Source organism: Gymnoscopelus braueri (genome assembly GCF_963280865.1).
Source record: "Gymnoscopelus braueri genome assembly, chromosome: 22".
Taxonomy (NCBI): Eukaryota; Metazoa; Chordata; class Actinopteri; order Myctophiformes; family Myctophidae; genus Gymnoscopelus; species Gymnoscopelus braueri.
Genome location: NC_137624.1, coordinates 25120584 through 25134540, shown reverse-complemented (window position 1 = coordinate 25134540; position 13957 = coordinate 25120584). Strand labels below are relative to the sequence as shown.

The window sequence follows — 13957 nt, the reverse complement described above, 5'->3', positions numbered from 1 at the left end:
TTCAGTATCTATCTGCTACTGCTAACCCACAACAAGGAAAACATAAAAGCTAACAAAATAAATAAATGTCAGTAAGAAAAATAGAAGAGATTTGCAATTAGATATACTTCTCAACGTCAGCTGGAGGATTGATGTACAGACTGATGATGGTGTTTTGGTGTTCATACCAGGTTGGAAGTGGAACCCTGCAGAGCGTCCGTCTTTTGCTGAGACCCATCAGGCCTTTGAGACCATGTTTCAAGAGTCCAGTATCTCTGATGGTCAGTACTTACTTTCTTTCGTGTATGGAGTCAATATTGTAGCTCCAGCACTCCGAGATGATAAACATTTGCTATATAATACAAGTATCATTATGACATTGGTTTTTGCTCAGCTCAACTCACACACTCCCATGTTGTCAGAAAGTAGCAATGTTTCACTTTTGCTGTTATGTCTGTATGCAGAGGTGGAAAAGGAGCTTGGGAAGAAAGGGAAGAAGCTTTTTCTGGGACCTATCCAGCAGGCTCCAGAGCTTCCCACCAAGACCAGACCTGGACGCCGGAACATGGACAACCGAGACGGAGACAGTCCTGGTGAGACCTGCATACATACACCAGACCAGAGTAGACCTGTTTTCTATGTTTGTGTCTATGTTTATGTTTGTGTCTGTGACAGACACACACAGACGGGGTGTATTGTCAACACACCCCGTCTCTGTGTGTCTGTCACAGCGATAACTGACAGTTCTAATCCGATTTAGATAAAACTTGGGGGTTGGGTCTCAGAACCTGCGCTATTAATTTCTTTGCCCCAAAATACCATTACACGGTCAAGGTCACAACGCAAAGTAAACAAATTGACCTACAGTATGCTTATACCTGGCATGTAGCATCATTGTATCGTCTCATTCATTTCTTGTTAATCAGTGTGTTTTAAAAAAAAAAAACTCTTTCCTGTCACTGACTCATTGATTGTTCCCTGTATTTTCTGTGCACCCCCAAGACCCCGTGGAGCCAGAGGGGGCCGTATCATCACCCATGCTACCCAGGAAAGAGCGGCCTCTTCTCGACAGCAGCCCGAGTGAAGACGACCGCTTGCTACCTAAAGGTCAAGATAAGGACAAGACCCGAGGCAGCAGCTTCCTCAACCTCATTAAGAAGAAGAAGAAGAACGCCCCGGCCCCACCAAAGCGTAGCTCTTCCTTCAGAGAGATGGACGGCACCCTGGAGAGGAGGGGCTTAAACCCGGAGCACAGAGACATGGATGGCTTCAACAATGGTGCATCGGTAGCGTTAAATGACTCTTTAAACTCTTTAAAGTTCCTTGGTGCAAATAACAATGGGGCAGGAGGCATCGCCAATGGGGCACCCACCTTCCCCGGTCCACTTTTTCCCAGGAAAAAAGGAGCGCCTGCGGCGCCTGGTCAGGGGGTTAAGACGGCTACCACTCCGCCCAGTGAGGAGGAGCTAGTGTCCAACTCCAAGCGTTTCCTACGGTCCTCCTCCGCCTCTAGCATGCCTCCTGGCTCACAGGGCACTGAGTGGAAGTCTGTCACCCTTCCCAGAGACCTTGGTCAGCGGCATTTTGACTCGGGAACCTTTGGGGGCAAGCCGGCACTCCCGCGTAAACGGGCCAGTGAGAAAGGGGAGAACACCCCTAGACTGGGAACCCTCACGCCCCCACCACGTCTGCCTAAGAAGGTAGAGGATACACCAGATGAAGTGTTTAAAGTCACTGAACCCAGTCCAGGCTCCAGTCCCCAAGCCTTAACACCCAAGCTGGTCAGGAGACCAGGTGGCCAAATGCTGGACAACTCCAGAACCAGTGCTCTACAGGCTGAGCTCCTTAAGCCTGGTCTGGGTGCAGCTCTGGGTGCAGCCGCGGATGAGTGCAGGGCTCGCCGAAACAGACACAACACGGACTCCTCGTCCACAAGGGAGAGAGGAAGGTTCCAGAAGCCCAAGCCAGCCCCTCCTCCACCCCCACCCTCCAATGCCAAATCCGGCAAAAACTCCCGTAGCCCCACTCATGAGTTGCCCTCTCCCTCAGACACCAAAGCCAAGGTCCTTCCAACTGAACCTCACCACCCAACTGTTCTCTGTGACCAAGCCTCTAAGAAGCTGCCTCTGGGCTCAAGCTCCAAACCTCAACCATTAAAGACCTCTGCCTCCTCCACCTCAGTGTCCACCTTCACCTCCAGCCAGAGCATGGGTGGCTTCTCCTCCCTCTCTTCAGCGGGCGACCAGACCTCCCCCACTGCCTTCATCCCCCTCATGAATACCCGACGTTCCCTCCGCAAAACGGCACCCCGCCAGCCGGCCGAACGCACGCCCAACTCGGCTGTGACACGGGAGATGGTGCTAGAGGGCACAGAGCTGCTTCGCGCCGCCATCGGTCGCAACTCTGAGCAGACGGGCAGCCACAGTGCCGTACTGGAGGCTGGCAAGAACCTATCAAAATACTGCATCAGCTATGTGGAGTCCATTCAGCAAATGAGGAACAAGTTTGCCTTCCGTGAGGCCATCAACAAGCTTGAGAGCAGCCTGCGTGAGTTGCAGATCTGCCCAGGTGCCACTGGGGGCGCCAGCGCCCAGCAGGACTTCAGCAAACTTCTTTGCTCTGTCAAAGAGATCAGCGACATTGTTCAGAGGTAGCACCGCAGACCCCTCGACCTTACAAGAGAGGAAACTTGAACTGATGCATAACTGTATGCTACTATCCATCTCTCTGGGTAACTGCATGAACCATGGTTGTTATGATTATAATATGGTCCATGCTGATGTCGCTGGAGAGTAGATGGTAGAGCATGGCAGTGTTACAGCAGAGTGTTGTAGATTTACACTTTGTAGTACACTTCAAAACGCTAAAGCCTGTGGTTACTGTGCGTGGAATCAAAGGAATCTTTCTCTAAAGCCTGTGGTTACTGTGCGTGGAATCAAAGGAATCTTTCTCCAGACGTTTTCAAACTGAGTTGAATATTGAAAAAACGTTAACTATGAATGGACATGATGTCTAGTGGCCTTACTGAGAGGCCTGGGGCCAATTCTGCATCAACATGACTTTTCACCAATCATTTTTTGAAATGATCATGTCTTATGTTTTTAGTTGTTTATCCTCTACGATGACACTACTAGTTAAAACACTTTCACATTCATTTCTACTGTCAGTGTGTTACATTTGGCATTGTTGCCATTGACAATGTGCAAAAACAACCCTAAACCTCGCTATGTTTTAGGATGCCTTTAGCTCTAACATTAAAATATCTAATCTCATACTTTGCCTTTCAACCTGTAAGATTTAGGGAGCTTCTGGAATCACACAATGTGTGTATAGCCTAATGTCACACTAGCCACATCACCTTTGCTTGTACCATTTATTTCTTGTCAATGCATTGTGACTCCTCTGCAGATTGTGTGATATATATGAATGATGGTAACGAGTGCCTGTGGAGACGAGTGCCTGTGTGTCAGTATTTAGTCTGAATGAATGTGTATTGCAGTATTTGCAATTATGTGCCATAAAGGAATGATGGATGCAAGCCTACTAGATGGATTGAACACTTTTTACTTCTCAGCACATGTTGGCAATAAATAATAGTGCCTTAAACACTATCGGTAGTACTAGGTTTTATAAAAGAAAAGTTGCCACCTTAACCACTTACGACGCCCTTACTTTATACTTCTGGTATCACACTAAAATAGCCGATCTACAAGCTCACAACGTGTCACGAAACGTTATGAGTTTGTAGATCTACTATTTTTGCTATTTTTGAAATGTTTTGAAAAGTGTTCACCTATGATGTACCCAAAATAGGGTTGCCAGGTTGGAAGTGGTTAAGAAGTGCAACAATGTGGCTTTTTAACGGTAGCCTTGTTAATCTGTCTGTCTCGTTGGACTGAATCATCTGATCTGTAAACCAAACACCACTGTCTCCAGTCTACACTGGAGGGGGAACCCCAGGGTGCAGTGTCAGGGACTCAACGGATCTGAATGTTGTTGTTTTTTTCTGCTGTCCTCAGAGTGAGTGCTTACCTTGTTTTTATGACTTTTATTCAACATTATCTACAGTACACACACCAGTCACAAAAGCCATCAGTAGCATCTTTGCCTTAACACACACACACACACACACACACACACACACACACACACACACACACACACACACACACACACACTCTTTCTCTCTCTCTCTCTCTCTCTCACACACTGTTGGTTCTGTCGAGAGAAATCGGACTGAATTCACAGTGTTTCCCCTACCACTGAACAGGCTTCTAGAGAGAGCTTAGTATGTGTTGCTCTCAATTGGGATTTTGGTGTCATGGTTCAAATGCTGTTTCAAAGGTCTTTTACACCCCAGCAAAAAAAAATCACAAAATAAAAAACCTGGGGGAAACACTGGACTTAAATGTAACTGTGTGGATGATACCTGTCACTTGCTGTCTTACAAGATTTTAACCAAGCTGACCATTATAAACTGTAAAAAACAAAAACAAATCAAAATTCCACTGTATATGTTCCTTGTACACACTTCTGTATCTCTTGTGGGAACAATATATTATTTGACAGTATTTGTGCTGTACCCCACGCCCCATGTGCCCTGTCTGACTGCGATGCCTGAGGACACAAGTCGACCACAAGCTGCCTTGATTTCAACATAACATGGTACTGTCAATGTTGGCTCATGCTTCGTCTTTTTAATCTCTTCCCCCTTACCAATCATGCCACTACTTCTCTTTTGCATCCGAGCCTTTTCACTTATTTTGTAGAAAGTTGTGCCTTTTGTTTTCTTTTTACTATTTTTTTTGTAAATACATAATTTCTTTTTGTCTTTGTTCCTCACTCTAGCCTTGGTGCAATTTTTGTTGCAATAAAATACAAAGCAATTGTGCTACTTGAAATATATTACTGAGCCTTTGGTGTGTGTGTGTGCGTGTGTTTTTTGTTTTCTTTTGATGACTCTTACTATTGGTGATAGTGAGGCCAGCCATGGCCCAGTTGTACATGTCTTTGTTTGCTGGTGTGAAGAAGCATTCCCACAACTTAATTGTCACACACTAAAAACGTGCAGTTCCTCAGAGTAGTGTCATAAATGGGTCAGACAGTGGGTTTGGTAACCACTTATACATATCTCGGTTACATTATTGACAATCGTCTGAAATTGTATTTCAATACTGAAATGGTATGCAAGAAAGGTCAGCAGCGCTTATGTTTAACGAAGCTAGCCAAATTTCAGGTTAAGTCCTATTGATTTTGTTCTACAGGGCTTTCATAGAGTCTGTAATTTCCTTTGCTGTTATTTGTTGGTATGAAAACCTTGCGTAAGACAGGAAAAAATCCTTAATGGGTTTGTGAGTGGGGCTAGTAAGATTGCTGGGATACAATTCATATATATGACAAGCAGATGCTTAAAGTGGCTTCTCACAGCTCTCCTCGCCTAAATCCTGAATACAGGCTCTTGCCTTACGGACTGCAATTTGAAACAACAGGTACAAATTCTCATTTATACTTACTTCCATTCATGCCATCAATAATGGAAGCAGGAGGAGGTAGCTGTTAAGTTGTTGGGACAGTTGACTGTCCCATCACCATCTTGGGAGGATGGTAATGATGAGCTGATGTTTATGGTCGTGGTCTGCTGTCTACGATTGGGTGGTGGGTGGTTGGTTGTTGTATTGCTGCTGTGGACACATGATTTTGATGATTATGATCTTGTGATTGTCATATGTCTATGTTTGGTTCTATGTGTGTTTATTGTGTCTTTTAGAGTTCTTAATCTGGTTTGCTGCAGCACAAATTGCCCAGTGTGGGATATGATAAACTTAACCTATTGAAAACTAAACCCATTCAAGATAAGGCACTGAGCAAGCCTTGTTTACTGATTCCATCAAGATTGTGCCTTTCTTTGTTTCTGATAAGCCTAATCTAGTATAACAATTAGGACAAATGTATTAATGGTGTGAATATTACTCGAGTAGAATCAGTGCTGGATTCCTGAATGAGCCCAGGGGCCCTCTAGAAAAGTGGGCCAACTGAGAAACTTAATTTCAGAAGCTGAACCAAAATCAGTTTTCTTTAAAAGTAAAAATGTTCTAACAGGTGGTTTTAAACGATAACTGTCATAATGAACCCTGATCATCAGAGGGCTTCACTTTTTTTTATAATAAATACCACAATGAAATGAATAAAAAAAACGCAATGAAATAACAATGTAATGGTCCAAAGATCAGACTCAGCATGGAGATGCCATGTTCAAATCCCAGTCCTTCTATGGTTCATTGCTTTTCACCTTTACTAACTGACTGAAGGACACTATAGAACACTTCAAGAGTACTAAGAGACATCTGCCGAGGGCCAGTGAGAGATGGGGCCTATTACACGAAAGGAGAATTAAATAAGCCTGGATTTAAGTCAAATCCAGGTTTGACAAAGTCTGGTCCGTACAGCCTGGTTTATTCCGTTCCATGAACGCCAAGCCAGGCTGAAAAGGAGCGACTTTGTTGAGCTAGACCTTGTCAAGCCAGGCTGTGTCGAGCCAGTATGGTAAAGCCAGGCTTCACGTATTCCTATAAAAGACCATGAAAGTCGATCCTTGAACTTGACCAATCATGGAGCCCAAAACCAGAGCGGCGTTCTTCTCTGTGGCTGAACAGCAGCACTGCAGCGTTCCCAGGAATGACATTTAGGGCAGGCGAGGGGGGGGTGCGAGGGGGGGGGGGGAAATCTCGTTAATAAAAACAATATGCAAGTATAATCAATCAATCAATTCTTCAGCGTGGTCTCTTCATGTTGTAGTTTAGTAATGAATGGCTCAAGCTGCTCTCAGAGCCCCTTTTATGCCAGGTGAGTACAGGTGATGGCCCAGACCCCCACCCCTGGCACTCCTGGTACCCATGAAGACAAAGGCATACATTTGAATCAATATATAGGCGAGGGTCGCTCTGCTGAATGGATACGGTGGTGATTAGCGAATTAGTGAATGCTATATGTGTATATAGTGAATGGAGGAGGAGGCGGGCTAATGGTCCGACGGCCACTATTCTGTTTGGATTTTTTTCACTGCCTGTTTTTCAGTCAGTCTTTTACTTCATTTTCTAGGGGAGGCGAGATTTTAGTTCCTGCCTCTACCGTGGGCACGCCACTGATAGCGTCACAATCATTTTTAACCACTTAGCTTTGTCTATTCAAAATAGCAGATCTACAAGCTCATAGCGCGGCACCGAGTGGCGCGCTATGAGCTTGTAGATCTGCTATTTTTGAAAAATCTTGAAAATGTGTGCATATCTTTGAAATATATATACATTTTTAAAGCGAACATTTTTAACTCAAATCTTTGCTTCTGGGGGTCCCTGGCACAAAACATTTTCAGATGGGACCGGCCAAATGTAGGCTATATCAATTTAGGGGTCCTTGGCATGAAAAAGGTTGAAAACCACTGTTCTAAATGGCAGTGGTTCACAAACTTTTTAGCTCAAGAGTCTTGAGGCTTGGGTCCCGGCTCCAGGGGAGACATCAAATTTCTCTTTTGGGTCTTGAGTCCCAAGACTCAAGACACAAAAGAGTCTTGAGTCAAGACCCAGGCTCCCGGGGAGACATCAAATTTCTCTTTTGGGTCTTGAGTCCCAAAAGGACCCAAAAGAGAAATTTGATGTCTCCCCGGGAGCCTGGGTCTTGACTCAAGACCCAAAAGAGAAATTTTATGTCTCCCCGGAATCATACGAGGAAGTAAAATGTATAATAAGCAAGAAAGGAAACACAGCCGCAATAAATGGATCCAGGGAGAAAGCGTGGCAAAGTATTGCCGACAAATTAAATGCACAAGTCGTCCAAAAATATATACAATTTATATTATATAAGGTTAGGCCTACTAATCTACAATGCGAATCTATGCGATAGCCTATTATATGCACCATGCATCCAACCAATATGTCTGAGTCTGTGCTCAGGAATGTGTCAAAAACAAAAACATCTCCATGAATTCAAGGCTTCATGGAGTGTGTAATTGATAGAAAATAAGTATTTTTTGGGTGATCTATTCTTTTAAGTGTCTTGTTCAGGGACACTTTGTTAAGGCCTGGGATCGAGCCTGGGAGTTATGAGTTGTCAGGCAGGCTCTCTAACCATTCAGCTATGACCACATCATCAGCAGAGATTCTAAGGCAGTTCTACTCTGTAACAGTAAGGGGTTTCAGGGGAAACTAGCAAAATGAGGAATAATATAATAAAAGACTCTCTTGCTAATAAAGCGTCATGTCTCTCATTTTTTGGGCGGTGAAACCGCCCCTATAAGTGAGATTTGGAAAAATGTACATTTTCCTGCGCTGTGATCTGGGCCCAGGAAATTTGTACAATTATCCTGCGCTGTGATTGGCCAATCACAGTCTATTCAGGACTGTGATTGGCCAGTGTCACATGACACATGTGCATAGCCCTATATAAGAAACCATAACTTGAAAAAAACCAAAAATTGGTTTTTTTCAAGTTATGGTTTCGTCCATCATAAAGAGTGTTTCAATAAATGTATTTATCTTTTGTACATGATTGGTTGACTCCATTCAGTATTGTGATTAGCTAGCAAGACACCGCCCACTTCACACAGGGTGTGATTTTTACAATGTATTTGATATTACCTTTATATTATTTAATAAATTATGCATTTCATCCTCTATATATTGTCCAGCAACCTTTATGATAAAGGCGAAAAAAGATAGTAGACCCGTGGGAACCAGATTGCTCAGATGCCAAGGATTCTGTGCTGGGATTCGATTCCATGATCTTGTGGTCTGAAGTCAAGAGCGCTTCCGACTGAGCTATGGATAGAGCAGCCGCTTCTCAAGCAGAAGTCACAACTTCAACTCCCACCCTCGCCAGGGTCAAAAACTTTATATTTGAAATCCGAACGTTTATGTAGATGAATGAACGAGTCAAAAATGGAGAAAGTGCAAACACCAGGTTGAAGTTCATGCATGACGGTCATGACAGATCCAGACTGTACTAGCGATTTGTTTACATTCGACCGCATGGCTCATTTGCATAAGACGTTACTATATTGATTTTATCCCACTGTTGAGGGTTAGAGTTATTTTCTATATATTTTGTTTAAGACTTACAGTAGGCTGCCTTGCCCCACTGGAATACAGTGACTGATATGAATTAATAATATACTGGACCATACATAAAATGAAGAATACCTTCTGATGTCAGTGACATTTTATTACAAATGAAAATAAAAATAAGAAACAGTGCAGTAACAATACATTTTCGTATGGCAGTAATTTTGCATGTACAATATAAATATAAATATATTGTCTGTCGGACGGAAACCTCATTATGGACAAAACTGTTACTTTTCAGCATAAACATTCTGCGTTCGGAAATTACGCACCTGAACACACTAAAAAAACTGCAGATTCAGCAAAAATAGCAAAAAAAACAAGACTCGCGCAACATAATTTGGCAAGACACACCATCTCCCGTGTACTTCCCGTATCTGCATAGCCTCGCGTCTCGCGTAGCTTTCTGCGTGAAGTGGGCGGACGCCAACCTGCTTCCGGTCTCCTGAAAAGGCGTCCGCCCACTTCACGCAGCTAGCTACGCGAGACGCGAGACTATGCAGATACAGGAAGCAAACTGCTGAATCTGCTGTTTTTTGAGTGTGCTCAGGAGCGTAATTTCCGAATGCAGAATGTTTATGCTGAAAAGTAACAGTTTTGGCCATAATGAGGTTTCCGCCAGACAATATATATTTATATTTATATTGTACATGCAAAATTGCTGCTATACGAAAATGTATTGTATTGTTTGTATTGTTATAAAATGTATTGTTTTTAAGAACTTTCAAAAAGCGTTAAGCAGAATGGGGTCCGGGGACCCCCAGGGGTCCTTGGGGGGGTTCCAGGGGGTCCCCAGCAAAATGTTATTATTAAATATGGCTCTTTTATTGCTACTTTTTAATGGATCCTATCTATGTAAGTAAAACCTGATAAAAGTGTCAAACTCCCAAAATCCACCAGAATACTGGAAATTACATCTACTCTGTTAAAAATGTCCTGGGGGGGACCCCCAGCGTGGTCAAGAACCCCCCCCCCCCTTGGGAAAAGATCTACCGTTAGAAAGCTCGTTGGTAACGGATCGGGAGTTGAACCCATGACACGCTGCCAAACTGGATCGCAGGTATATGTGATATGCACCTGGACCGCTAGACCAACAAGCACCCCAAAACAATACATTTTGGGTAGGATCAGGACCCATAATTAGTCAACAGTGCACAAATCTTGTATTGAGGTCCACGGCCAAATACATTCATTCGGGGGTCCTTGATAATATATATTAAAAAATAAAAAGTTTGCGAACCACTGTACTACACTACACTATCACAAAAAATACAGAATACTGTTATTATATCAGTGGGGGGGGAATGCACTAATTGAGCAAATGTCAACATGAGACCAATATACTTGATAGTCATGTGAATCATGAATAATAATAATAATAATAATAATAATAATAATACCAGCTAACATCCCTGCCTTGTTGACATAATTGTAGCCTGCTTTACATTATGTTCTTTATGGTAGTTAGTTAATAACAATCATATTTGATTTATTGAAGTGAAGGAATATATTCAACTATTTCTTTATACATTTTGCAACGCACTACCCCCACTGTGCGCACAACCATATGACGTCCATACAACGTCCGAGTCGGACCTCACTAGTTGCAAAAACACATTAAAAAAAGGGGAAACAGCGCCCCCTGCGACGTCGTATGGACGTCCAAAACGGACGTCCAAACGACGTCCGAGGTCCTCACTCGGCAAAAGCTACACTTTTACACTCCGTCCTGACTCAGACGTCGTAGGGACGTCCGTTTTGGACGTCCATACGACGTCGCAGGGGGCGCTGTTTCCCCCTTTTTTTCTACATGGGTTCCCAGATTGATTGCCGTATTTGTGCAACGTTGAATTATGGGTTTCGTATTGAAACTTTAAGTGTTTACATGGCTTTTCCCAACCTGTAGCCTAAGTAACTCATGAAGACTATTATCTTCTGTATCTGTGATGCCAAAAATAAGGTCATTTCAGTGAGGTGACAAAATCCAGCCCTGAAAAAAATGAATCAATGCCAACGCAACAGTTATACAACAAATTATAAAGAACACACTTAGTTGATTATTTATCCTATCTTTTGACATTGTGTAATCATACACTGACTGAGCTAGTGAGCCCAGTATTAACAGAGTATGATTCAAATGCCAAATGAGCAACCCAAGCAAGCACACTACATATGTATGCTGGTTATTGGTTTAGTAAATAGATTTAGTGAGAAATTGTATTCTGTGGTGGGCAGTGGTTCTCAAAGTGGGGTCCGGGGACCCCAGGGATCCTTGAGGGGGATAACTCTATGCCTGACATTTTACAAAATCAAAACAATCAAGTCAATAGTTAGGTCAATCAAAATAAACCATCCATTGGCTTTTGTACAAGAGTAGAGCCATGTGGCCTACTTTACAGCAGGGAGAGATAATTGAATCAGATGGTTTTGAATTTCTTTATGTAAAAAAACTGTGAATTGAACATGGAATCTCTGTGCTGAGAGTCTGAGCATTAGACCATTACACCATCGCTCAGTGACTCACAGCAGATGTCTCCAAGTATTGAAACATTCTGTTGTATGTTAGCCTTCAGTTAGTATAGTAAAGTTGAAATACTTCAGCATTTAAAGCTGCATAATATTGTAACTTTCCTGTTCAACCCCAGATTTGACTTCTAGTGCTTTTGAGTTGTTCTTTTGTATTTTAGCCTTTGAAAATGTAAAGCACTCCATCAACTGTTGGAGGACTGGGATTTGAACATGGAATCTCCAAGCTGAAAGCCTGACAATTAGACCATTACACCATCACTCACAACAGATTGCAATGTGTTGGGAGCTTGTAGATCTGCTATTCTATAATTAGGTTGGCAGGTATGGGTGGGGGCGGGGTGGCTGGGACATACAGGCTATGGGACATTTGGACTGCTCCACTCCTTGTAATAATAATAATAATAATAATATATGGACATGCAGTAAATGTCATCGGGATTCGGGACTCGAACACGCTGTCACGCTGGGATTGTAGTCTAGGGTGCCTGGACCACCATGCCGCAGCCCAGGCCTGAATATCATGATTAACAGCATTTCTTTCTCCCATAGTTTCATCTTGATTGATTGATTGATTGATTGATGTACTTTATGAACAACAGTAGCCTACATGGAAGCACAAATTCACAACACAAGGTCTACTAAACTGGAAGGCTCATAAAGCCCTAAGCTTGTTTAAAATTAGAATCTGCACGCACACAAATCAGGATGGCATATTGAATTTCGATACCGGGAATCGAACCCGGGCCGCCTGGGTGAAAACCAGGGATCCTAATCGCTAGGCTATATGGAACTATTTAACACTAGACGAGTCGACTTCGAAAAACTAGCGGTATTTTGGTCTCATGTTGTTCCTACGACACCTGCTGGCTGAAAAAAAATCTAGTTGTTTGAACGCCATCTAGTGTCCATCAGCAGACACTACATCTGTCTGAGGGTATGGGTGTAAAATTTATTTCAGATTTTTTTTTTTTTACACTAGGTTAGGTCTTCCACCTTACTGTGGACATGCATCCTTGAGATGTGTGTGTGTGTGTGTGTGTGTGTGTGTGTGTGTGTGTGTGTGTGTGTGTGCGTGCGTGCGTGCGTGTGCGTGCGTGCGTGCGTGCGTGCGTGTGTGCGTGGGTGCGTGCGTGCGTGCGTGCGTGTGTGTGTGTGTGTGTGTGTGTGTGTGTGTGTGTGTGTGTGTGTGTGTGTGTGTGTGTGTGTGAGTGTACGTGTACGTGTGCGTGTGTGTGTAAAGGAACTAGTTTCTTTGGTGCAGGGGGTTGTTGGCCGGACTGATTAACCGTGGGTCATGGGTTTGACTCCATTTCGGGGCGCTACACTTCACGGCCATTACTATATATATTTGTTTATGTATGTATATATATATATATGTCAGTCAGACATTTTTTATAATATAAAAGAAAATCTGTAATATATTATCAAACATCTAACAACAATATGAACTATAGTGTTAACAGAGTGACAATGACATATCACATGAGTCATTGTGAAACAAGATTCATGGTCACACTATATTTTAGTAATAATTAAATTAATTATATCTTATTGTATTTATTTCATTTTATTTGAATGCAGGGTCATTAAAATGAGTCCATATACAAACATATGTGTTGAATTAACTGTGGAAAAACTTGAAGAACAAGGCACTGGATTAAGTAAGCTTGGCTGTTAGCCTGGTCCCTACTGGTCCCTACCTATGGTCCCTACCAGTAGGGACCAGGCTAACCAGGCTAACACTCAGCATGGTAGGGACCAGGGTGACCAGGCTAACACTTTTGGCCCTAAGCAATGCCAATTACATTGTAGGTTCACATTATATAGAAAATGTGTCAGTAGTGTAGACTGAGCCTTTGTTGGCCACGGTTTGTTGTAAGTCAATGAATCCCATGGAAGATTCCCATTACATTTTTTGCTGATGGAACCAGGGCCACGCTAATATCCAGGTTGGACAGTTGACCAATCAACACATTTCTTACTGCCCCCAATCAAAGCAGTCAAGAATTTCTACATTCTCTATGGAACTGTTGTAAAGGTACTGTATTTTCCTTAGTTGGTACTGGAAACTTTGCCAACCTTTACCAGTGTCTCTACAATTGTCTGTTGGGGAAGAAATCTCTCATGCCACCAGGTCTTACTAAAGCAGAGATTCGACTAATGGTACAGGTTTGATTGAAGCAGGCTTATTTTACCGAGAGTCTGTATATACCAAAGATTGCTAAACCAACTGTTAATAATGTAAATTAGGAATATGCTGGTCTCCTATGAATCTGAATAGACAGGCAGTTGTGTGGAGGGGAGGGGGCTGAGTGTAATGAACACAGGACACAATG

The 13957-nt window shown here is 43.0% G+C and overlaps 1 protein-coding gene across 2 annotated transcripts in view; it reads left to right on the top strand.

The window, feature by feature from the left end:
- Nucleotides 1-4898, top strand: part of abl1 (c-abl oncogene 1, non-receptor tyrosine kinase) — a 41793-nt gene extending 36895 nt beyond the window's left edge. For both annotated transcript variants that reach the window (XM_080420110.1, XM_080420109.1), the window contains exons 9-11: nucleotides 171-260; nucleotides 444-572; nucleotides 982-4898. In XM_080420110.1, coding sequence (XP_080276236.1) covers nucleotides 171-260; nucleotides 444-572; nucleotides 982-2633 — 1871 coding nt within the window. In that variant the 3' untranslated portion in view covers nucleotides 2634-4898. The remainder of the gene's footprint in view (nucleotides 1-170; nucleotides 261-443; nucleotides 573-981) is intronic.
- The last annotated feature ends 9059 nt before the right edge of the window (nucleotides 4899-13957 follow it).